This window comes from Dendropsophus ebraccatus, chromosome 4 (genome assembly GCF_027789765.1).
Source record: "Dendropsophus ebraccatus isolate aDenEbr1 chromosome 4, aDenEbr1.pat, whole genome shotgun sequence".
NCBI classification, from domain to species: domain Eukaryota; kingdom Metazoa; phylum Chordata; class Amphibia; order Anura; family Hylidae; genus Dendropsophus; species Dendropsophus ebraccatus.
Genome location: NC_091457.1, coordinates 95,738,182 through 95,765,504, shown reverse-complemented (window position 1 = coordinate 95,765,504; position 27,323 = coordinate 95,738,182). Strand labels below are relative to the sequence as shown.

General features: G+C 46.9%; 1 protein-coding gene across 4 annotated transcripts in view; it reads right to left on the bottom strand.

Annotated features, from left to right (window-relative positions):
• GSE1 (Gse1 coiled-coil protein) overlaps positions 1-27,323 on the bottom strand; it is a 354,039-nt gene that overhangs the window by 70,625 nt on the left and 256,091 nt on the right. The window contains exon 1 of one of the 4 annotated variants that reach the window (XM_069966316.1): positions 25,089-26,146. The exons of the other annotated variants lie outside the window; for them this stretch is intronic. Within the exon in view, the coding sequence (XP_069822417.1) occupies positions 25,089-25,125 (37 nt within the window). The 5' untranslated portion in view covers positions 25,126-26,146. Of the gene's footprint in view, positions 1-25,088; positions 26,147-27,323 lie in introns of those variants that run through there. 4 annotated transcript variants of the gene reach the window in all.

Sequence of the window (27,323 nt, the reverse complement as noted above, 5' to 3'; positions counted from 1 at the left end):
TACTTTAATGAAAACATCAAATGTTTCTTCTAATTATGTTATCACAATAGCATTATTAGAAGAAACATTTAGAATTATATGTGCGCTCAGCTGATCGGCTGAGCGCACGTATAATTAGCGGGTCCGCAGCACAGTGACTTCATTGTGCTGCGGACCAGCGAAGAGGACACATCGGGGTGAGTATAGAGCTCTCCCCACCCCCTCCCCTGCACTGCACCCCTCCCAGCAAGGAAGGGGGGGTCAGTTAACCCCTTCCTTGCTGGGATGGGTGCAATCTGACATCAGTCTGGCCCCCAAGGGGTTAAGGGGGATACAATACATCCTCCCTTAACCCCTTGGGGGCCAGACTGTAAGCAGAGATCTGTAAAGATGCTGCATACTGTAAGGAGCACAACACCGCTCACAATGATGGGTGTTGTGCTCCTGTTTGTGTGTTTCTCCCTTTTTGTTTTTCAGATATCGGTATCCTGGGGATTACGTCGGATTCCGTGGACTACGTCGATGACCAGCAGTTGTTTGTTGTTTTTTTTTTAATAAAATGGTCAATGAGGGGTGTGGGGGTGTTTTTATTTCTTTACTTTATAGACTTAGTAGTGGAAGCCGTCTAATAGACGGAATCCATTACTAAGTTGGGGCCTAGTGTTAGCCGGTATAAAATGGCTAACACTAACCCCCCATTATTACCCCAGTACCCAATGCCACCAGGGGTACTGGGAAGAGCCGGGTGCCAGTGGTCCCGGAGCGTCAAAATTGGCGCTCCTGGACCGGGCGGCAGCAGGCTGGTAAGATTTAGGCTGGGGAGGGCCTAAACCAATGGCTCTTCCCACCCTGGTGTTACCAGACTGCTGTCGTTTGGTTTTTAACCCGGCTGGTTATAAAAATAGGGGGGACCCTATGCGGTTTTTTTTTTTTAAATAAATAATTTAAAAAAAAATCCCACAATGATGGATTCGTTTAAATTTAATTATTGAACAATGAAAGGGACTTTATTACAAAGAAAATGTGTTTTATTAATTTAATATATTAACCCCTTGCCTCTAAAGCCTGTTTTGGCCTTAATGACCAGGCTCATTTTTCAAAATCTGACCTGTCTCACTTTATGCTCTTATAGCTCAGTGATGCTTTAACGTATGCTAGCGATTCTGAGATTGTTTTTTCGTCACATATGACACTTTATATTAGTAGCAAAATTTGGTCACTACTTTGTGTATTTTTTGTGAAAAACATCAAAATATCAAGAAAAATTTAAAAATTTTGCATTTTATGAACTTCTGAAATTCTCTGCTTCTAAAAAAGGAAGTCATAGCACATAAATTAGTTGCTAAATCACATTACCAATATGTCCTCTTTATTCTTGCATAATTTGGGAAACATATTTTACTTTTTTAGGGTGTTACGGGGCTTAGAAATCTATGAGCAAATTATCACATTTTGTGAAAAGTTCCAAAACTGATTTTTTTTTAGGGACCAGTTCTTTTTTTAAATGGATTTAGAAGGCTTGTATACTGGAAACCCCCATAAGTGACCCCATTTTGGAAACTAGACACCTTAAAGATTTAATCTAGGGGTATAATGAGCATTTTAACCCTACAGGGGCTGGAGGAAAGTATTCAAAATTAGGCCGTAAAAAAATCGAAAATTTTAATTTTCAAATAATATATATGTTTAGATTAAAGTTTCTCATTTTCAAAAGGAACATGAGAAAAAAAGCATGCCAAAATTTGTAACGTAGGTTCTCCTGAATACAACGATTCCCCAGATGTGGGCGTAAACCACTGTATGGGCACACAGTCGGGCTCAGAAGTAAAGGAGCGCCAATTAGCTTTTTTAATGCAGATTTTGCTGAAGAAGTTTCTGAGCGCCAGGTGCATTTGCAGAGCCCCTGTAGTGTCCGCAGAATAGAATCCCCACAAAAGTCACCCCATTTTCGAAAGTACACCCCTCAAAGAAATCATCTTTGGGTAGGATGAGCATTTTGACCCCACATGCATTAGAGGAAAGTATTCAAAATTAGACAGTAAAAATGAAAAACACGAATTTTTCCAATAATATGTTTGTTTAGTTTGAAATTTCTCAATTTCACGAGGAACAAGAGAAAAATAGTACCCCAAAATTTGTAAAGAAGGTTCTCCTGAATACAACGGTACCCCATATGTGGGCGTAAACCACTGTATGGGCACACAGCCGGGCTCAGAAGAAAAGGAGCGCCAATTAGCTTTTTCAATGCAGATTTTGCTGAAGAAGTTTCTGAGCGCCAGGTGCATTTGCAGCGCCCCTGTAGTGTCCGCAGAAGAGAAACCCCCCAAAAGTCACCCCATTTTGGAAAGTACACCCCTCAAAGAATTCATCTTGGGGTGTGGTGACCATTTTGACCCCACAGGTATTAGAGGAAAGTATTTAAAATTAGACAATAAAAATGAAAAACTAGAATTTTTCCTATAATATGGTATTCCTATAATGAGTAGAACGGTACCCCATATGTGGGCATAAACCACTGTATGGGCACACAGCCGGGCTCAGAAGGGAAGGAGCGCCAATTAGCATTTTCAGTGCAGATTTTTCCGAAGAAGTTTCTGAGTGCCCGGTGCGTTTGCAGCGCCCCTGTAGTGTCAGAAGAATAGAACCCCAGCAAAAGTCACCCCATTTAGGAAAGTACACCCCTGAAAGAATTCATCTTGGGGTGCAGTGAGCGGTTTGACCCCACAGGTATTAGAGGAAAGTATTCAAAATAAGACAGTAAAAATGAAAAACTCGAATTTTTCCAATAATATGTTTGTTTAGTTAAAAATTTCTTAATTTCACAAGGAACAGGAGAGAAAACGTACCCCAAAATCTGTAACGCAGCTTCTTCTGAGTAAAACGGTATCCCATATGTGGGCATAAACCACTGTATGGGCACACAGCAGGGCTCAGAAGGAAGGGAGCGCCAATTTGCTGGAGCAAAACCGCAGCTAGTAATAGTTATTAGAATAGCGCAGTTACTAAAATACAATAAAAAATGAGATTACAGGTAATGTGGGGTGGTCACGGGCAACCTGGGGTGGTCACGGGCAACCTTTGGTGGTTATGGGCAACCTGGGGTGGTTATGGGCAACCTGGGGTGGTTACAGAGAATCTGGGGTGGTTACGGGCAACGTGGGGTGGTTACGGGCAACGTGGGGTGGTTACGGGCAACGCGGGGTGGTTACGGGCAACGTGGGGTGGTTACGGATAAACTGAAGTGCTTATAGGTAATCTGGTATGGATACCTGTAATTTGGGGTCGTTACAGGCAATCTGGCGTGGTTACGGGCAATCTGGAGAGGGTAACTGGCAATTTGGGGTGGTTATGAGCAACGTGCGGTGGTTATGGGCAACGTGCGGTGGTCAGGGGCAACGTGCGGTGGTCAGAGGCAACGTGCGGTGGTTAGGGGCAACGTGCGGTGGTTAGAGGCAACGTGCGGTGGTCAGAGGCAACGTGCGGTGATTAGAGGCAACGTGCGGTGGTTAGAGGCAACGTGCGGTGGTTAGAGGCAACGTGCGGTGGTTAGAGGCAACGTGCGGTGGTTAGAGGCAACGTGCGGTGGTCAGAGGCAGCGTGCGGTGGTCAATGGCAACGTGCGGTGGTCAGAGGCAGCGTGCGGTGGTCAGGGGCAACGTGCCGTGGTCAGAGGCAACGTGCCGTGGTCAGAGGCAGCGTGCGGTAGTTACGGGCAATCTGGAGGGGGTCACTGGCAATTTGGGGTGGTTACGGTCAAGATGTGGTGGTTATGGGCAACGTGCGGTGGTTACATGTAATCTGGCGTGTTTACGGGCAACCTGCGGCGGTTACGGGCAAACTGGGGCGGATACGGGCAACCTGCGGTGGTTACGGGCAAACTGGGGCGGATACGGGCAACCTGCGGTGGTTACGGGTAATCTGGGAGTAAACCGCAATTATTACTATAATAAAAAGTGTGTTTTATTTTGTTTGTATGTTTTTCACTTTTTCACATTTACACTTTTTCACTTGTACTTTTTTCACTTTCATTTTCACTGTATTACTATGATTACTGTGATATTTTCTATCACAGTAATCATAGTTTAGTGACAGAGACCAAATTGGTCTCTGTCACTTTAAATTTTCAGAGCTAACTGCTTCTGACGCGCATGCGCACATCAGAAGCAGTCAGGACGTCGAGGAGGACGGAGCTCCAGGATCAGGTGAGTATATGGGGAAGGGGGGGGGGGGTGACTGGGGGACAGGGGTGACTGGGGGGGGGGGGGCGACTTGGGGGGGGCACGGTAACACTTTTTATCCCCTGTCACCAATGATTTATGGTGACAGGGGATAAAAAGTGCCGGGCAGCACTGGGAACAGGCGATCGGCGGTATATAGTATATACCGCCGATCGCCTGTTCCGGGACCCCACAGGGGGGTCCCCGATCACTGCCCCATGCTCTCCGCTACCTCCGGTGGGGTTTTCATTCATTTTTTATTTCCATCGCTGCGAACAAACATCGTTTATTCGCAGCGATGGGGGCGGCCATCTTGGATTTGATGGCCGCCCGGGGAGGGGGGGGGGGTAGAGATCGGCCACAAGGGGGCTGATCTGAGGTCTGATTAATACCTATTTCATCTCCCCCCACCGTGGATTCACGGTGGGGGGGGAGATGAAATGCAGCGGCGACGCCGGTACTGGCGGATCGCCGCTATAAATGGTAATAGCGGCAATCCACCAGTACCGGGGGGGGGGACAGGGAACTGCCGGGGGAGGAACTGTAGTGGCGGCGGGAGGAGGCAACATGCCACAGCCCCCTCCCGCCGCCCGATCGCCTCCCAATGCAAAAATATCCCCATAGACGCTGTGGTCGCTTTGACCGCGGCGTCTATGGGGTTAACTGCCCGGGGGGAGCGCGGCTCCCCTCCGAGCAGAGGCAGCGGGAGGAGGCTATGTGACATAGCCTCCTCCCGCTGCCCGATCTCACCTCGGGACAGCGGGGGGAGGCAGGGAAGACATGACGTTTGGGAAACGTCATGTTGCGGGAACTACCTGCTTTACATGACGTTTCCCAAACGTCATTTTGCGGCAAGGGGTTAACTATTAGAGGCATCGGCATTCGGCATCATTGCCGGCTATTTTTGAAGTACTCCGTACGGACCGCCTGTCAATCCACGGCCGCATTTCCAGCCGCAAACAATGGTCTTGTTCATTTTTTACGGGTCCGTTTACGATAGGGCCGTAGATTCATACATAGTGTGCACTGTGCAGCCGTATATCGTATACTTTGCAGCGTACGCATGAACCACCAAAAATACCGCCGCACAATTACAGCCGCAAATACAGCCGCACAGTTACATAGTGTGAACCTAGCCTTATACTGTAATGTTACTGGTACTGCTGGGATGTAGCTTGTGCTCTTCTGTGTATGTGGAATTGTTGGAAGGTATTTGGTGCCACTAGGGGCTATTATGCTCACTGCTGGGTTTGTGCTGCTTAGGGGACATGAGTGCTGCACAGCAGAATTTGCTTAGACCCTGACATCACCATGGATCAATAGAGACCTAGGACAGCATTTGATTACAATCCATAGTATGGTGAGAAAACATACCAAAAACAGTGCTGTAGGTTTGGAGAGGGGGGTTCTTGACAGTTTAATCAAATCCATACATCAAAATGTGGAGTGTCTGGAGCTTCATGTTAGCAAGGGAGAGGAGAAATAGCCCACCTAGAAGGATACCTTATTCTGAGCACTGCAGGTGGGCCCCATCTGCTCTGTGTTCACCTGTGGTTTCAGTGGAGAGGGCCACCTGTCTATAGGGCTAACAGATCTGACGACAGATTATCTGCCAAAGATTTGAAGCCAAACCCAGGAGTGGATTTGAAAAGAGGAGAAATCCAGTCTTTCCTTTATGAAATGTTCTCTGATTATAGTCCGTTCCTGGGTTTGGCTTCAAATCTTTGGCAGATAATCTGTCGTCAGATCTGTTGGTGGAATAGGGCCTTTAGTTCTAGTGGATACAAAGACACCTATCTGTGCAGGAGTCAGTGCGATGTGAGCCACCACCTAGCATATTCCCTAGCAATGTGAATAATTAGATTAATTGTATTCGGCCTGCGATCCTGCCTATCTGTGCCAAAACACTGTCATCTGCGTGTAATTTCACTCCCTTCGCCTCTAGTAATCTTCAGACTTTACTGCAAATTATTAAAATTCACTTCTATTTAATCTGCCTCCTGGAATTAATTGAATTTTTACGCTCTGCAAATGTCAGCGTTAGCGCAGCCGGGGAGCATGGACCCCTGACGGCTCAGTGATATTGCACTACTGGAGGTTCATACGGATCCTAACCCGTGTCGCAGTATCCAAAGAGCTAATTAATCCAAGTCTGTGCCATGGGGAACATGGCAGACAGGACAGAGCAAGACTATTGGTACTTTTACACGGGACGATTGATGGTTCGTTTTTGCATGATAACGGTCAAATTCGACCGATAATCTAAGTGTAAACGCAGCGAACGAGTAAAAAATTGTTCATTTTGATTTTTCAACATGTTCACAAATCATCGTAGATCGTGCGCAAAAAAATCGCAGATTGTTCAGTGTAAACATTCTTTCAACAATTTCCCCTATGTGTGAGATAGGCTTAAACGATCGCAAAACGATCGCATAGCAAATTTTCCGTACGATGTATCGTTCCGTCTAAACGCTGATCGTTATAAAAAAAACATTGTTCATTCAAAATCGTTAACTGTGTAAAAGTACCATATGTCTCCTAAGAAATGTCACAGGTGGAAAGAGATCAATTCCTAAGTCTCAGTATATCAACCTGCCTGTCAATAGATCAGCAGCGCAAATCTCTTTCCTGTCCTGACGGTCTGGTACAATGTATCAGTGCAGGTTACATGTATCAATCAGCAGTCCAGGCCGTTCACCTGACTGCACGTTATCTACACTGGATACAGCCAGAAGGCTATCGTCACACTACATCAGGGATGGGGAACCTTCGGCCCTCCAGCTGGTGCAAAACTACGATTCCCACCATGGCTGTCCAGGCATGATGGGAATTGTAGTTTTGCAATAGCTGGAGGGCTGAAGGTTCCCCATCCCTGATGTAGTGTGACGATAGCCTTCTGGCTATATCCAGTGTAGATAACGTGCAGTCAGGTGAACGGCCTGGACTGCTGAGGAAAATTAGGTAAATGTATCTATAAACCCCATTACTGACAGTGGCCAAAAGAGTTACAATGCTATATAATCCTATATTTTAGGCACTTCCATTAAAGCTTATAACTAGAATTTATATATTTTTTTAATTTTTTTATTATACAAGTCTCCATTTTCTGTATTGGGTATCATCAGAGTTTCAGTTATTGCGGGATGTGGTCAGGACCCCCCTTGTACAAAGGATCCTGGGGTCCTGCTCATCTCTGCAGTGTTTCCCACAGGATCCAGGAAATGCAGCTTGTGACTCCTGTGCCTGGCGGCCTCTCTCTCCCCTGCTCCTCAGTGCAGGATTCCAGAAGGCAGACTGTACTAACATTATCTGCCGCTGTAAATCAAGCCGCAGGCGCCAGCAACTTCACAACTCTCTCCCTGACTTAACCCCTGCAGGGGCAGCAGCTTCCATCCTCCCTCACACATCGCATTCCTCGGAGTGGAGACCCTGGAGTCACCCCCACATGTACAGTGTAAAAAGATCCTGCAAATATGCAAAATGTGATTCCAGCAGGATGGGCCATGAGCCATGTATTTCAGTCAAATGAATGGGCCCAGGTCAGGAGCCTGCAGGGTTAAGCAGCCTGTGTCTGACAAAGGACCATTGTCTGCAGAGGTGGTGATCAAGTTGTCATAGCAAGCTTCTCTGTCAGAGGAGGGTGAGAAGTCATTGTGTCTCTTGTCTGGTGGAGAGTGATAGAGCACAGGCCTGGAGGGGTCCTGGGCACAGAAAGGCTATCAATAAGGAGAAGGCAATGCCACCCCATATTCATATGACAAGATGAAAGGAACAGAGACCTGCAAGTGTGTCAATGGACATGATCACATGATCAGACTGCATTTTTATCATTCTGAAAGTAATGAATCTGTATTTCCATTCACTGAGAGTAAGCAGAGATGTTGTGAAAAATTTTAACTGAAAATCTGTGAAAGTTGACATCCTTTTCATAATGAGGCTTTAATTACAGAAGGCAGGAACATTCCTTTAAATACTAAATAAGATTACAATAGGATAAAGTGTGAGGGAGGTAATATTCAGGTAACATGGTCCCAAATACCACTATGTGTGTGTGTGTGGGGGGGGGGTCACCTTGCAGGGCCTATGTGGCAGAGTCTTTGCTCCAGTACATGCTTCTGCGGCACAGTTATCTGACAGCCCAGGACTAAGTGTTGTGGTCAGGCGTGAGATGTCAAATCCAGGTGGTCTCCACATAGACTGGGAAGAAACAGCTGGCACACTGCTCTGAAGAAGATCTCAAAATGCACTAAACTGCATATGAAACAAAACCATCTTCCAGATTCAGGAGCTGCACCCACCCCTCATGTAGAGACAAGACTGGCAGACAAGGAACGCGGAGCCATCTCTGCAATTAAGGCCTTTTCTGCAGTACAGTGATAATTACCTAATTATACTATTAATGACAGTGCAACCTGCTTAGGAGCAGAGGAAGAAAAGGAAGATAAAGAGAGAGACTTTCCTCCACATCTCGCTGCCAGCTGCCTTTCACAGATGTCAGCCTTCTTTTATGTGCGAGAGGCGAGAGATTTATTGTACGGCTCCAGATTTGGCGCACAGCCATCCAGAGCAGTTTGCCGTCAGCGCGTGACACCATGTGACCTTTCACCTCCACTGATGCTGTTGCCACAACTGGGCCCAGAGGCTGCTGGGACACGTTAAGCAACATTTTCTCCAGAAGTAAACTGGAAGCGATGTCCCACACTTAGCAGAAAATTACAGAATACAAAACAGAGGTTCAAAAAGCCATCAGAACTAATGTGGTGAGTGACTTTCAATTTCACATATTCATTCCAGGAGCTCACCTCACACAATGGCGCAAATCCCCCACGTGACCATCGTGGCCTCCTCCCCTTCACTATAACAGGATGAAGTAAGACAAAGTACTGACCTGCTTCACTTACATACATAGAGGCCAGAAAAGTCCATCCTGACCCTATAATTCAACTGATGGTTGGTTACAATGTATCCAAAACTGACAGTTCTAACTGACTGTACTAAATACAACAGCACAAGCCTTTACAATATACTAAAGAACTTAGTAACAATACACTAAGTATTATGTTACGCTGGCATTAAAGGGGTACTCCGGCGCGGGGGGGGGGGGGGGGGACATTGCAGCGCTCCGGCCCCCGGACGCTTCCTGGTGTCTGACGCGGGCCCGAGACGATACTTGAAACAGATCCCGCCTCCGTCACTGACTGGCTGAGCGGACCTGAGACGTCACGTCTGGGGCCCGCGTCAGAGACCAGGAAGCGGCCGGGAACCGGAGCGCCGCGATACGGGACCCGCCGCTGGAATCGGGGAGGTGAGTGGACGTTGTTTCCTTCAGCCAACTACTCCCCGGTGTCAGGAAAAAAATGCCCTCCCGCCAGACTACCCCTTTTAAACTCCCCAGCAATGTCAGGAGAATGGATTGTCTATGATGAGACAGCTGGCTTTCAATTAGCACTTCCTAGTGTAAGGGCCCTATTACACGGGACGATTATCGTGCGAAAGATCGTTATATTGTTCGAATTTAAACGATAATCGCTCTGTATAATATGGTGAACGATTTTAGGTTAACAATAAACAATCTCGTTTACGATTGTTTATCGTTAGTCGTTCATGGTTTAAAATAAATCGCTTCGTGTAATAGGGCTCTAACTGATAAGATTCTGATTCTACAACCCCCATATGTTGCTCCCATTCAGCACCTCTGCTACCATATACAACTGTCTACAGATTACCCCCCTTGTGTTAACAGCAAGCAACTGAATCTTATATCAATGGAAAATCTGAGGTTACAAGCCTTGTAGATATGTCGAGTCCATGTCCTCTGGTGACTGTCAGTGAAATGGGGGTAGGTGGATGCATAGGCAATGAATAAGAGGACATATGGTGGACTTCTACACTGTGCTGGGTAACACCCTCTGAACTTTTCAGCCTCACTCAGGGTTCTTTTACATGGCCCAATATGGGGTTGTGCAAGGATCTAGACGAGTGTTAATCAGCAAGATCAGTGCTTGTTTATGGTACCTTCAGAAGGCACGATCAGTCATGCTGCTGGGTCGAACGAACAATCACTGCTTTGCTTGTGCGGCTATTTAATATATATTATGCGGATATTTAATTATATTGCTATCGGCTGCACATCCCTTGTTTGCACAGGGCTATGTGCAGCTGACAGCAATATATTTTAGTGCGGCCTGAAAGATGCGATCAGCCAATGATCTGAGATTTTCCTGTTTCTATCAATGCTCCTTGTCGATAAGTGGCCCATGTAAAAGGCTCCTTACATATTAACATAGAGGCTTATTTCTCAGAGCTGCAAAAATACAATAGAGATAATAAGGTATGCCCAGAATTCTGTTGAGAAGCGCCATCTAGTTACGAGCTTACTTGCATCCATGTTTTCCTCATGACAGGTCCACTTTAAAGTGACTGTACCACCAGGCCCAGGCTGAAGCACTGGAGGCGGGCCGAACCACCCTTAGTGGGAAGAAACTCCAGCCGCTCCATGGCGTGACTCCATTAGAATCAATAGAACCCTATCATAGAGGAGCTAGGGTTTCCTCCCACTAAGGGTGGGTCGGCTCGCCTCCAGTGCTTCAGCCTGGGCCTGGTGGTACAGTCACTTTAAATATTTGAAGGATAACTTCACTACCTACATGCAAGGGAAAATACTCTGAAATAATACATATAACTTATTCAGGTTTACTGAGACATCTCACAGCTGAGGAGGTTTTACTACTTTAGGCCCCGTTCCCACTGAGCAAAGCTAGCGGAATTCCGCGACGGAATTGTCCGCCGCGGAATGCCGTTAGCCTCCCGCTCATAATGGGAGTCTATGGGAGGCGCGCGCTCCTGCCCTGTCCGCGCTGAAGAATGAACATGTTCATTCTTCAGCGCGTATAGAGCAGCAGCGCGCGCCTCCCATAGACTCCCATTATGAGCGGGAGGCTAACGGCATTCCGCGGCGGACAATTCCGTCGCGGAATTCCGCTAGCTTTGCTCAGTGGGAACGGGGCCTTACCCAGTTTAGGGAAACAGCATGAATACACTCCGACTCCAGACTGATACATTATAAAACAACTATCAGGCCAGGAGAGACACTGGTGCTGCTGTGCTTAGCTCACACTATGGATCCTACAGGCTGAAAAAAGTTTGGAGTTTGTGTCCATATATCATGTAGATATCCCATATCTCTTGTTTATGGCAGTGCAGACAGCATTGTACGTGTTCGGTCAGGGACACAGAGGTGACTGCACCCACATTACACTTTATCCTAAATGACATCCGACTGCCAGATTCTGCTGGACGACAGCCAGAGGTGTGGGGGCAGCTGCCTGTCACAACACAAAGAAAAAACAAAGACTCATTTGTCATTGCTCCCCAATGGCCTACGAGGTGGATGACACAGACCCACTCACCTGTGTGGTAATACCTCTATATCAAGTCATTTCTCCAGGACTATCTGCTTACTATAGAGCCTCAAATTATATATATATATATATTCCTGAAATCCTGCAGTTTTCCTGATCATTTCCCAGCAGTGCCCTTCCTATAAACACAGACAGGAGTACAGTGGTAGGTGACACAAGTACAATAGCTGTCACTTACAACTAAAGGCCCCCATACACCTTCAATAAATGATGGCTGACTAGTCACCCAGCTGTCAGTTCTGTCTCCTGCCCGCCAGACGTCCTCCCCATACACAGGGAGGTTCGGCACGACCGAGCGTTCCTGTGTTCTCTATGAGGAGGGGTTAGCCGCAGTGACAGCCTATATCTCTCTTAACAAAGGGGTCAGGCAGTGATTTTCCATCATGGCCAACCCCTATCACCACCAACATCATCTGTCATGGTTGTTCTAGACAGCACCAAACACCTTATACCAGTGGTCCACTGCTGTGCAGCTGCTTACTTGTCTTGAGACATGACGTTGCAGGCCTGCTCAGCCATTCAGCAGCTGTAGTACTGTCTGTCACTGAATGGCTGAGAGGGCATGCAACGTCACATCTTGTGACCAGTAAGTGGCCACACACAAGGGGCCCGGAGCAGCAGAATACGCGTGGCAGAGCTGGAGCCGGGGAGGTAAGTGGATGTAATTGTTTTTTACCTCCTCTCCCTGGACATTGCCAAAGAAGGGGTCCCAGCCAAAATAGTCTGTTAAATCTCTGCTCAGCCTTTTTCTGCAACACATACTACCCACAGATATGACTGCATTTCCAACATGATGGGTTATTTACAGAAGAAAGTCCTCTATATCTGGTAAAGCAATTAAGTATTAAATGACAATAGCGGGACACAATTTTGGCAGTGGAGATTCAGTAGTGCACAAGTTTCATTCACATCTATGGTCAACACCACAGTCTTTGCAAAGCAATTTTGTGAGGAGGCTCCTGAAGTTAAGCAATGTGCTGCAAGGGTCTCCATGGAGCCACAATGACAACCACAGGAGGAAAAAAAAAAAAGACATACAATAGTCGTCCATCACCAGGTCAAGAAAAAAAACAAAAAAAACATTGCTTCACAGACAACCCAGGTTTATAAATATTCACTAGCTACAGGAGCAGCACACGCTGATAAAATGCCCCCCAACAGTGTGAGCTGTAAATGACAAGGTCACCTGCCCCCCGCCTGAGCTGTCCCCTCCTTTCAGGGCATCACAGTTAATCCATAAATCAGATGAGAATATTACTTTCCTGACTCCCGGGGACAGAGCCTCCTTATGCAATTTGCGTTGCACAGAGCTGCTGAAATGCCAAATAATATTAGCATGGTAAAACCGGGAAGCGATTCCCCTGACACGCTGCTCTGGTCAGATAGGGATTAGCATGTTAAATATACAGTGGAGCTGTAGAGAAAGGAGAGTGTCCTATGACTAAGATCCACATACACTGTCTGCAGTATTCCATGGGTAGAAAAGAAGAAAAAAGGGGTACATGTCAGCACATGTAATAACAATAATAATATTCTGCAGAACTTTACAATTCCAAGGGGACATATACAGCCAAAAAATCAGACATACAGAACTGTATGCAATTTATTCAAACAAGAGGAGTGAGACCCCTAACTTGCGGGGTTTATGATCTATGAGGAAGCTAGGATAAGACAAAAGGCAGCGCATGTTTTACAATGGCCCAGCCATCTTTTATGGTGGCTGGACTAAGCCAATCTCTCTATGTACAGGTATAAGTGTAAGGAGCATTGGGGGACACTGGGGGGGTGTTATAGCGAAGACTGATTAAGGAATCTTTTATGCCAGCCTGATATGGTGTGTTTGCAGGAAAAATTTAATACTGTGGCATTGGGTATAGGTCTGACTTTCTGGGGGTGAACACAAATGATTCTCTCCAGCTCACTAAAATTTCAATTCTTTATTAAACCATTAAAAAGCCGACGCTTTTCGGACTTGCTCGCCCTTAATCATGGCTCTGCTCTGTTGTGTCATGTAAGATTTTACAGACAAGAGGCCGTCACCTATCTCAGGGTGGAAAAGCAATCGCTCACTGTTCCCCACAGTGCTAAACATAATAACAGCGTGTATGTCCACGCCGCGTCCAGACCTCACTTTTGGTCATCCTTGGGTCCAGGGTCAACTCTCACGTGCTCCTAGAGTGACATACAGCCAGAAAAAACACCACTTGACATATTGAAGAGATTGAAGCCGAGTGCTGACCACCTACCGGTGTTCAGACTGGTAATTGGTGGGTCTATAGTGATAGGAATTTCTTGTAGATTCTTAATAAAAAATATTGATCTATTCTTAGTTTCAGTTTGTAATTTTTTTTTTAAACATTACTTATTGTTCAGTTTGTTTGAAGAAGAATAAGCGAATATACATCTGATCTGGGGGTGGATCTTGCATGTCTTTGACCAGGGCGACACAGAATCGGATTATAGCTCAACAGGTCTCTGTGCCGCTCTCTCCACTGATGTTCCTGCAAAGCCCTGAAGCCTTGTGGGTGCTAAAAGCCTTGGCACTTCTGTCATATCACTGGCACTGGATTAGCTTCAGACCTTCTCAATAGTCCCAAATTCCGTTGTCTTGGAAACGGTGTCAACCGCTGCCTGCTTTTCCCAGCGAGGAGAAGAAAGGGCTTGGTGGGGGGATATAAAGGATAGAGAATAGGATATGGGAGGGGGGAGGCGGGGAATCGTTCACCAGACTAATTACTACAGAGATAGCAGAGGATGCAGTGTGACAGACCATTAACACAAGGTCCCTAAGCCGCTCAGATATTTAGGATCACAGGGGCGAGAGAAGGGGGGGGTGGAGGTCTTACAGGGGGATTATTATAAGGATTTATATCTATTCGGCCTCACATTGTGGCACAGTGTAATATCCCAGTAACTGCACATATTGCACATGTAACCCTTGTTTAAGATGATCACATGTTTTGCGATTTTAGGCAAAAAAACAAACATACATACATGGTGTTTCTTGGGTGTACAACTATCCTATAGGGCTAAAGGAGGGAACATGTGGAAAATGTGTATATGTAGAGTGTGTCACACAATGAGGGAACCTCAAAACTCAGAGACCCAAGAGGAAAAAAAATGACCTGTCCTTGTCACGGCACAAAAGTAGCACAGAAAGCCGTGATGTCTCCAGGTGACATTGTATCCACAAGACCAGGAACCTTTACCTCATTACAGCGATACTCGAAGCAAATATTTGTGTTGTTACTTGCTATATGCTTTTCTCAGCTGCCAAGCAAGTCCGCATAACAGCAATCTGCCTATTCCCTAACAACTAATGGTGCGTTTACACAGGGAGATTTATCTGACAGATTTTTTAAACCAAAGCCAGGAATGGATTTGAAAAGAGGAGAAATCTCAGTCTTTCCTTTATGACCTGTTATCTGTTTATAGTCTGGTCCTGCTTTTGGCTTCAAAGATCTGTCAGATAAATTTGTCTGTGTAAACGCACCCTTAGGAGTAATCTCCTGTTTCTGCTTCCTTCGTTGATCATTTCCCAAGATCCAAGCAAAGAAGAAGAAATGTTCATAGATTAGAATGACCGGCTGCTTGTAGTCTTCTAAGTAACAGGAATCCTGTATCAGTCTACATTCACTGCGGCAGATCTATAAAAGTAGACCCAGATGTTCCTACATGCAGGGGCGTAGCTACAGTGGTCGCAAGGGTCGCAGTTGCGACCTGGCCCGCCAGTCAGAGGGGCCCGACCGCCCTCCCTTGCCACTTCACGATCTAACCAACCTTGTGCAGCTGCTTCCATCGGATGCAGGCTGCTGCCGCTACACGGGAGACGCTGGAGCCGATTGGGGGCCTGAGGTCCCTGCCCCCTGTATGTCTGACAATCTGCCTGGACGCTTCAGCGGCAGGCTGCAGAGCTGAGGACCCTCACAGGATGAGTCAGAGATCGCACATCCCCCCTCCTCTCCTCCACTGAAGCAGGGGGCTGGTCATGTGCAGGACTCACCTCCTCATAAGCAGCTGTCGGGACTGGAGGGAGGAAGCATCATCATCATCAGAGTGAGTGGGTCGGGGGCTGGGGGGCTGTGTATCTGCTGTATCAGCCTGTCAGGTCTGTCGGGGCTCCTGCACTCTGTCCTGATCAGGCTTCCTCCCCCTGGACTGGAGCAGACACACAGGGGCAGGAGGTCACAGCCCTGGAGCTCTTTAGGGGGATTTATCATGAGTTTCCTCAGTAGTAGCTAGAAGTACTATACAGCTGCTACTGAGTTTACAGAATGGATCCACTTTTTCCCTGTCCCCTCCAGTTCCCTCCCTGCTGCACAAAATCTCCATGTAGCCCTTACCTATGATATCTTATTCTCTATAAACAGCTGCATGGAGGGTTTATTGATCTCCACTTGTCCAGCACCAGAAAACTTGGAGTTTTCTCTGTTCAATATTTCACACCACCTATACACAGCCAGGCAGGTGGAAGTCAGCCTTTAAAAAGTGTTTTCCTATCATACAAAATATTGCTAGGAAAGCAATCACTTTCTGGTTACTATGACTGGTTACTGGAGAGGACTTCTCACCCTGGCTCCTGAATATAATGACAGGGCAGCAGTATACACTGACACTGCACACTGTAGCTGCCATACACATTACAGTAACAGTTCCCATCATAGTAATTTGTATCTTTCATTACAATTTTTTCTTCTATGAGGTCTCTTTATTGTGGGAGAAATTATACTTTTTGCCCCCCGCCCTCTCAAAACTGCAGTGTGTGACAGAACTGTGTGTGGCAGCAGCCTAAAACAAAGACACAACTCTTTTGAAAGAAGCAATCACCTTACATCCCAATTCTCTGAGCCCTATAAATGTTGTATTCTACTATGGACTGAGCTGTGTGAGGTGCATTTGCCGTGTGCTCATCTGTACTTATCTGTACTATTTTAGAGTATGTTCACACAGCGTATGAGACCAGCCGTTCCGTGATCCAGCCGGATCACGGAATGGCCGATCTCTGCACAGATCATCTTTCTGGCTGCAGTGTTCTGATGTGGGCGCATCAGCGTGTCCACATCAGAGCACCTCATAGCACACAATGAAGCAAGCGTCCGGAGCCGCTCACTTCATTGTGTGAACGGACAGGTCTTTCTGCGGCCGCAATTCACTGAATTGTGGCCGCAGAAAACTGACATGTCAGTTGTTTGCAGCGTTGTATGGGATCCCGGCCGGAGGGTATACGATGTGTGTACACTCTGGCCGGGATCCCATAGAAAAAAAGGGAGTGTTCCACCTGTACAAAGTACGGCCGTTGTTGCCGATGGCAACAACGGCCATACTTTAATGCTGTGTGAACATAGCCTTAGGGTAGAGGGGACTTTTTTCTTAGGGGGGCCCCAAGTTGACCTCTTGCACCAGGGCCCATGAGACATTAGCTACGCCCCTGCCTACATGAATATAAAGTATGTGGCTGCTAGTTTTATCCTTGTTATCTTGACAGTTGCAGCGTGACAACATTGCATTATCTGATTGATATATGTGATTCTTATTTAAGCAGTTTGCTCCCCTGCTGTTCGTAGCTGGTTGTGTATACTTTATATCTCCTACCACATGGGTGTTATTTAGGAGTGATCCCCGTGATGTCTTATCCAACGGTCACCATTACTGTTCACTCTCCCAAACTGATGGTAGGTTTTAATGAGGGCTTTTTAAGGCAACCTGCACATTTTCAGTTTTTTTTTGTTGCAGGTTTTGAAGCTAAAACCAGAAGTAGTAGTATTCGACTTTTATTCATTTTTAGGGTACAAACACACACGGCATATACGCTGCGTATTTACTGCTGCGATATGCAGCAAATACGCAGCAGATACGCAGCAGATTAGATCTAAATAACTGAGCACAGCATCAAATCTGCTGCGTATCTGCTGCGTATACGCTGTGTGTGTTTGTACCCTTAAGGGTACAAACACACACAGCAGATACGGAGCAGATTTGATACTGTGTTCGGTTATTTAGATCTAATCTGCTGCGTATCGCAGCAGTAAATACGCAGCGTATAAGCCGTGTGTGTTTGTACCCTAAAGCCCCATTTAAAATTGAACATGTATGTCCACCCTTAGTGTACAAACCCACACACTGTATACGCAGCAGATACGCAGCAGATTTGATGGTTTAGATTTGATGCTGTGTTCAGTTATTTAGATCTAATCTGCTGCGTATTTGTTGCGTATTTGCTGCGTATCGCAGTAGTAAATACGCTGCGTATACGGTGTGTGGGTTTATACCCTTTGGGTATAAAACCACACACCGTATATGCAGCAAATACGCAGCAGATGTCATGGTGAAGATTTGATGCTGTGTTCAGTTATTTAGATCTAATCTGCTGCGTATTTGTTGCGTATTTGCTGCGTATCGCAGTAGTAAATACGCTGCGTATACGGTGTGTGGGTTTATACCCTTTGGGTATAAAACCACACACCGTATATGCAGCAAATACGCAGCAGATGTCATGGTGAAGATTTGATGCTGTGTTCAGTTATTTAGATCTAATCTGCTGCGTATTTGCTGCGTATACCTTACCTTAGGGTATAAACACACACACCGTATACGCAGCATATTTACTGCTGCAATACGCAGCAAATACGCAACAAACACGCAACAAATATGCAGATTAGATCTAAATAACTGAACACAGCATCAAATCTGCACCATCAAATCTGCTGCAGATCTGCTGCGTATATGGTGTGTGTGTGTTTGTACCCTTAAAAACCACAGATGTAGATTAGGCCTAATGGCACCAGCCAACGTTAATGAAGATAGAAAAAAAGAAAAGAACCTATTTGGTAGTGAAGGCACCAAGTGTGTCCTGAGACATGGTCAAACAAGTTCTATATGGAGAGCAGTGGAGGTCAGAAGAATAAAGGGTAATGCGCGGGGGGATTGGGAAGCCATTACCCACCGACTTTTTTCCACAGGTCCTAAGCTAGGCAGAGATCCTTTAAATAACACATCAGAAGAAGCACAAACAAGACACGTCTCTGCCTCCCTCCCCTGCACTGATCCGGCTGTCTAAATGACACAAAATGATAGAGAATGAGATGCAATCTAAGCAGCGGGCTATCCATTCTGACTACTGAAAGGGGGAGATCAGACCTTGGGGAGTCGGTGAGGAAAAAAGACTTGAGGGAAAAAAAACATGGCACTTTGATACGCAGCAGATCACAGCCTCTCATTACTGCCTCCCTTTGCTCTTTTCGAGTCTTTCAAGAAAGAGCCTTACTCCTTTGAAAACGGCCCCAGGTAGCTGTAAAAAGCTATCCCGAGAGGCCTGTCTGGGAGGTGGCGTTTCTAAAGGCTGCTGCACAATTTTTTTTGTCCCTGGGTGGCTGAGAGCTTATGTGCCGCACGGTCTCACAGATACTGATAACGTGTCGCTATTAAATAATAATGGTAATCACACAGCTGATGGCAAAGTTAGGAGATGACTGCACCATCTATGTTAACTCCTTAAGGCCACTTCCTATACTGAACCTTGTTACAACCTCTAGGTTTTCATACCCACAGGTGACACATTTTGTGGTATATATCACACCAGATCTTTCCAGGATGGATCAGCATAATAACGTTCAGGTTATATGTCTGGTGGCTTTTACCTGCGGTCAGTAAGAAAAAGAATTCAACAGCGATTGTTTCCAAATGAATGCAATCTGATTCATTAGCTGGAAAATGTATGAGCCAGGAGAACATTTTTCTCTGCAGATGGTTGTAGTCATCAGTTGTTGTCAATGGTGATCAGGACAAGAACTACTCACTATGGGGACAACGTATGCCCTGAGATCAATGGTCTGATGGTACCAACTAAGGAAAATCTGTACTGCTCCAATAAAAGAATCTCAAGGCACAACAATTTTATATAGTCTTATTCAATGTAACAATATTATTCAATAGTCTTAGGGCCCTATTCCACCGGACGAATATCGTTCAGATGATCGTTAAATCGTTCGAATTTAAACGATAATCGTTCAGTTGAAATGCAGTTGACAATTAACGACCGAACGAGAAATCGTTGATCGCTTTATAAGACCTGGACCTATTTTTATCGTTGCTCGTTCGCAAATCGTTCACATTGAATAAGACGTCGTTCAGTCGTTCGCAGTAGATACGAACACAATAGCGAAGAAATAGCAAATATGATCATAAGTAACCATGATCGTTCCATGGAAATGAGTATATGTTTTAAGGTCTTTCGCAATAGCGGTCGTTTGAGATCGTTAATCGTTAACGATTATGCGAACGATAATTGTTGGGCCCTTAGTCAATGTAACACTCCATGAGAGGCATAATGCCAATTAGTGTTCTCTATGAAGGAAAAAAGCGTTCACCCACCAACTTTTTGGTATGATGAAATGAAAGCACTCAACATATGCTACGGCAATTTTAGCTAAAAAAAATTATATCGAATCTTCCACCTTAATACTGCCTGGACATAAAATCCCTCCTCACTTAATAGGTGTACTAGAAGCTGAGATATGAATGGCTGCTTGTAAGGATTGGAGAGCTGCGAGGAGGAAACAGGGAGGCAATGTAACAACCTGCATCTTAAAACCCATGGGTCACTTCAGTGCTCACAAGACGGAGACTAGATGAGACATTGACTTTGAACTCAATGGCACAACTATATACTCAGCTACTTGGGGTCAGGATCTGACTTTCAGGAGGGCACCTTTGCTGGTCACATCTGACGGTCTAATGGCAGCTCTGCAGCAGAACACAGGGAGGGGGGGGGGGGGGGAGTTAATGGCGGAGCACAGCAGTGACCCTGTTTTCCTGCCTGGCTGAGCATACACACACAGGGCTTCCCTGGCTGCTCTGTCTGAACATCACTCAGCAAACACCTACTCATGTGTGACAAGCATCTCTGTGGGAAGAGGTGGGGCAGTGTGCAAGCGCTGTAACCACTGCCACTATCTATAAAATGAGGGCGTTACACCTGCCCTCATGAAAACAAATATCATTTATATACAGCAAGATTCTGCTCTGCCATAAAATAAACATATATACAGGACACTAAGTAGCATGGTGACTTCCATGCTTCTGTTTTGGACAGACCCCCAATCTGTTGTTTAGGTGGTCATACACATTAGACTTTGGTTGAAAGTTCAACAATTATAACACAGCCACACATATTTTATATACCAGCCGTAACAGCTGTTCCAACTGGCTATATGTTTAAACAGTGCCTGGTGTATTGCTGGAAGTGACACCTGCTAAAGAAGAACAAATGATTGTATATTGAACATATGAATATTCATATAATACAGACGATTGTTCACATTATCACCCAAGTGACCCATACTCAGTCAACTACTGGATGAAAATATTGTACAATGCTGACTTATTTTTCTAGATGATGGTGGTCGACCAAAACAACTGTTTATTGTATGCCCTCATGGAGTTGTACATTGCAGTTGATATTGTCCATTTTCCTAATCTTCCTTAGTCTTTAAGATGAAGCATAAGGAGAGTCCAATGAACATAATACACCACCCATGCGTGGGATACACCAGGATAGTCACATGTGAATAGCGCTTGACTGTGCAAGGTTCACCTTTCTCTTTGAGTAGCTGGAGATTTGCATCTCAGCATAAATGAACTTCAATATTAAAGGGGCACTCCTGCTATTAGCCAACACATTGTAGAAGTTAAGTCCTAGTGCAGGAGATCCAGCTGATGCACAGTAGGGAGAGGTTAAATCCCTGACACAGGGCGTGGGTGGATAGAGACACAAACAAGAAAATGATCACATTGCTACGATAACCTCCTTCTTCGAAGACCTTGATGACTTCATTAACTCATTGCCAAGTTTTACAGCCACACTGCCTATATGATGTCTGGTGTTATGGCCTGCCACCCTGGGACTTATGGTTCTATACAAGACAGCATTGAGTCATTTCTACAATACTCTGATGTGCTGGAAAGTAGATATACATTGTTGTCACAGGAGACTATATAGACGCATGGCCCCTAGCACTTGGTCTGCTCTAGATTTGCAATTGACATAATCTGAGTTGAATTAGTGACTGACGGTCAAAACATCTTGACATAAATGACATAAATTGCTTAATTGGGACCAGACCGACTCAATTAGTGGAGAAAACAGGAGAAAATAAAAGTACAGTACAAAGAATAGCTCCCGGATAACAGACCTCAGCACAGGATGGTGTGCACCAAGAAAGGGTGTCCATAAAATGTGAGGGACTTATAGAGGGACAGCCCACAATATAAACATTGGGAAATCTCAGAAACATTAGGAATAGTTCACATTCGGTGAGGTCCTTCACTAACCGACTTAGGCCCATCTATATCCCACAACTTCTGTTACAGGACCATGTTGTACTCAAATTGAGATTCTCACACAGTCACTTCCATTTTAGGTAGTGAAAAGCAGACCCAAGCAGACCCAAGCAGAACCCACTATCTAAGGACTACAGAGAACTTGTACTGAGAGATAAGAATGAATCAGACCAGAAGATAGCACATGATTGAATAGCGCAAGTTCGTGTCAATGACAGAAATGGCAACCAAACTTGGTATGTCTAAGCTATATGCAGCTCAAAAAAAGAATCTGCAACAAACACTAGGAGGAACCAAGGCCCTGCATCATATACTGTACAGTAAAGTACAGTGGGCAGCAATGAACATACAACACTGTGTAGCAGGCTTTAGTGAAGAATAGCAGTAACGTCTTGGAGGCGCATATTACAGATGGGAACCTGTTTGTTCAAAGTCAGCTCCTACTACAACTATGAATGGGGGACTGGCACATGGAGTCATACCTTGCACTTTTCCAGAAATATACATTACTTATAACTATTATCTGACAGCAATTCCCACACACAATATCTGAAGTGACATTTTCTTAAAAAAAAAAAAAAAAAGTACCTCACACTTTACATTTGTATCTGATAAAAAGCTGCTACCGCCAGATGTAAGAGTGACAAGGGGCTAAATTAACAACAACCAGTTCACAGAACCATCCTCCAGAAAGCGGAACAAGATGTCACATCATAAACCTCCAAGAAACCAGCCAGGCCGCCACAGTCACTGAGTGACACAGCACTGTAGTGAACTTTTATCACAATGCCCCGAAGACAAACTCCTACATATGAACGTCAGAAGTCAGCATGATATCTGCTGAACTATAGAGAACAGCAGGGCGACAGAAATGTAACATATTAGAGCAGATGGTGGGATCTGTATATTATAGGAGCGCTGTTTTCCCATACGGGATATTGGGCATTATAATGTACAACACCCACAATTATTCTGTTACCCTGTACTCTGAGGCTGCAGATTCTGCCTTGTCGCAGACAAGCTGGTAAGGAAGGGGTGTATGTATCTAGAGCAAACCACCATGTCTGTGTACAACAGACATTTCCGGAAGAAGCAGACCTTAATAGATGAAGAGTGCACCCAGGCCACAAAACCACCAAACACAAAACTGAAAATGTTATCTGAAGACAGAGGAGATGGATGCTGCAGCTGCCACAACGCATGATCTGTGATCAGCTTCCCCCTTCTGCTTGTTAACCACTGCGCTGCCAGAAGAAAGAGCTCACCCACAGAGCTAACACTCTAATGCTGCCGGCTGTGCAGCTCACACAGTCACCATATTAGCGGTGACCTCACAATGGACCAGCCTCTTACAACCCACATAGAAGTTTCCTATGAATCACTGTTGTCTTACAAGTATTAACAAGAAGCACCTGACAAGTCCTCCTCACCCTAAACACTCCCCTCAATGACACAACCTCCCCACTAACTGCATCTTACTTGCCGACAATCCTCATCATCTAAGACACCCCAACCATCAGTGATGGGCAACCACTATAGCCCCCCCCCCCCCCCCCATAATGGATTGGGGGCTCTGCAGCTTCTGTCTTGTACAACCAGATGTGGCTGTCATCTGGCACAGGAGCACAGGCTTTCTGCTAGGAGGAATGTTCAGAAGCTGTAGATCAGTGAGAGGGTTAAGGCGGAGGGTCAGCCCCTGCAGCCTGTTAACAAGCGACCCTAAGCCACAGCAACAAATGTGTCAACAGCACTGCCAAGGGGTTAAGCACATGTCACTATCACACTCCACCCTGGCAGGACTGGCAACATCTCAGTGCATTAAACAAGAAGCAGAAGGCAAATGTGAATGAATAAAACAGGAGGTAGAACTTCCCTATCCACAGAGGCGGCTGGATCCACAGCGGAGTGTGCTCAGCCGTGAAAACAATATTAGACATTTGCTGTGGACGTAACATCACACCACTGTGACTCGCTAATTCACCGGAGCTTCACCTAAGTGCCCGTGCCTCTTACTGTTAAATAAAACACGGATCCGCACTTAGCAGCAGACAAAGCAAGGACATACAACGCTGCCTGGAGCAAGCACAGCATGCCCCTGCCCTGCACTACAGCTGGAGGGAATCTCCCCTGCTAACCCCAGAGAGTGCCCAACTCTCCCCTGCTAACCCCAGAGAGTGCCCAACTCTCCCCTGCTAACCCCAGAGAGTGCCCAACTCTCCCCTGCTAACCCCAGAGAGTGCCCAACTCTCCCCTGCTAACCCCAGAGAGTGCCCAACTCTCCCCTGCTAACCCCAGAGAGTGCCCAACTCTCCCCTGCTAACCCCAGAGTGCCCAACAAGACTGCCATGCACTACAGCAGGAGAGAGTCTTCCCTGCTGACCCCAGAGAGTGCCCAACTCTCCCTTGCTAACCCCAGAGAGTGCCCAACTCTCCCCTGCTAACCCCAAGACTGCCATGCACTACAGCAGGAAGGAAACATAGGAGTTAACAATCTTACCACAGCAAGCACTGCCTGCCCCTGCCCTACAGTACAGAAGGAGGCAGTCCCCTCTTCTAATCCCAAACAAGGGTGCCATGCACTACAGGGGAGGAGAGGTCAGGACCCCATGGTGCTGCCAGGAGAGAAGGGTGAGCACTCTAGCCACAGCAAGCACTGCCTGCCCCACAGTACACAAGGAGGCAATCCCCTCTGCTAATCCAGAAGGTCCCAAACAAGGGTACCAGGCATAACAGGAGGGGACATATTAGGACCCCATAGTGGTGCCAAGAAATACACTCATGTCTCTACTACACCTTATAAACCCAGAAAACACCAGGATGTGGCACTTTAGCTGAGGTAAGCATGGCATGCCCCTACTGACCACCAGATAGTGTACAGGAGGAGGGGGGTCACCACCCCTCACCCATCTGGTATGATTAGCAGGGAGCAGCATAGGATGGCACAGTGAGTGGCCCATGCATTGCATTATATGCTGTGCACTATAGGAGGTAAGAGCCCATCACCCCATCTCTGTGCCAGGCAATGCCAGGGGAGGTGGCACTCCGGCAGGTAGGCTATATGCAGCTTCTGACCCCAGAGAGTGGCGGGCAGGGGCAGAGGGAGGGCAGCAGCACAGGGAGGGCAGCCTCTTACCTGGCAGGTAGTACAGCGGGGGTTTTAATCCAAACATGATTCCCGGTGAAGTTCCCGCAAAGCCCGGAGAAGGCGTTAGTGTCCCATCATGTGCGGTGGCGGCTGCACGGCGCCCTCCTCCTCAGCACAGCGCTCCCTTCCTCAGTATAGCGCTCTCCCCCTCGGCACAGCGCCCTCCTCCTCGGCACGGCGCTCTTCTCCACAGCACAGCGCTCTCCACTTAGGCACGGCGCCCTCCTCCTCAGTGCAGCACTCCCTTCCTCAGTATAGCGCTCCCCCCCTCGGCACGGCGCTTTTCTCCTCAGTGTAGCGCTCTCCTCCTCGGCACGGCGCTCTTCTCCTCAGTATAGCGTCCTCCGCCTCAGCACGGCGCTCTCCTCCTCAGCACGGCGCTCTCCTCCTCAGCACGGCGCTCTCCTCCTCAGCACGGCGCTCTTCTCCTCAGTATAGCGTCCTCCTCCTCAGCACGGCGCTCTTCTCCTCAGTATAGCGTCCTCCTCCTCAGCACGGCGCTCTTCTCCTCAGCACGGCGCTCTCCTCCTTAGCACGGCGCTCTTCTCCTCAGTATAGCGCCCTCCACCTCAGCACGGCGCTCTCCTCCTCAGCACGGCGCTCTTCTCCTCAGTATAGCGCCCTCCTCCTCAGCACGGCGCTCTTCTCTGAGCTCAGCACGACGCTCTCCTCCTTAGCACGGCGCTCTTCTCCTCAGTACAGCGCCGCTTCTTCCGTGTTCGCAGCTTCCCAGCCCAGAAATGCAAATAATTACATGAAAAGAGCGAGAGACAGAGAGAGAGGAAGCGGCCGGCGGGGAGGGCCGGGGAGTGCTGGCCCCGATCACTGATCCTCCCGCACACAGCCCGCAGCCCCCGGCTCTACTCACTCATCCCAATGTCACGGGCGCGGGTCGGGGCAGGGGGCACCGCGAGGCGTCGTGTTGCCAGGGAGCAGGCATCTATTGTTTTGCCTTCTGGGATGAGGGGTGGGGGAGTGATTAGATAATAAGATGGGGAAAGAACGAGAATATCTAGAAGACGTGACACCGGGGAGAAGCCGCAACCTCCACGGCACAGGGCAGCGATCCCTTCCCTCCAAGCCTGGCCACTGACTGACGGAGATAGGGGAAGAAAGGAGAAGACATCAGCCCCCCCGGGCTCCGGTGATAGAGGGCTGGAGTAAGAGCAGAGGAGGAGGAGGAGAGAGAGAGAGGATGCCCCCCCATCAATCTCCATACAATAATCATTATTGGCATCCTAGTATTCTGGCAGGAGGGCTACATGGGAGGTGGCAGCACCCCAGCATCGTGGGGGGGGGGGGGGGCGAAAGATCGCCACAAACGTGAGGCCACAATAACTGTGGATCCAGAAAAAGCGGACCCATGGGAGTCAGAATGGTTTTCTAATTTAAGTATACTTGGGACCCACCTCCCCAGTTCCCAACTTCTTACACCCATGAAATATCCTGTCTCCAAGGTCATCACTAGCAGTGTGGCCTGCCCCTGTCAATATACAAGGTGATGCTCTGCAAACAGGAGCCTTCTTGTTTCTATAAATTGCTTGTGATCCAATGTTTCTCACAGCTGAGGGTTCGTTACATGTGTATGGAGTCTAGGCAATCCTTTAGAAAAACCTATGATCATCAGGACAATCATTCTATTCTGATGGCTACAATGTCATTGTGGATTCTCCACTCACAGGGTTGTCTAGACTGGATAGAAATGTAGCAAACCCTACAAACCCTCCTGGATCAGGACAGGATTCTTGTCACTAGATTTCATCAAGGTTTCCATTTACTTGAAAAGAGGAAGAATTAAGTAGCAATTTATTGGTAAGGCTATCCATAGTTTGCCCAGTGCTATAGGGGCGTGGTGACCTCCAGTATGTCCCCTGGATGAGCCTTTTCTTGGACATTCTGTGTAGAGTTTTTAAAGGTGGGTTCACATCTGCATGAGAGTTCTGTTTGGGGGCTCTGTCGTAGATTCTGTCCCGACCAGACCATCCTGCTAGCAGCAATTTTTCTCTGGTCAAGTGTTGTTAAAGGAGAAGTTTGGCAAAAAATCTTATTAAAGTGAATGTACCATCAGGGCTCGGCTGAAGCACTGGAGGCAGGCTGACCCACCCCCAGTGGGAGGAAACCCCCGCCCCTCTACGACACTGTTCCATTAGTATCAATAGAGATGTATGATAGAGGGGCGGGGGCTTCCTCCCACTGGGGGTGGGTCAGCCTGCCTCCAGTGCT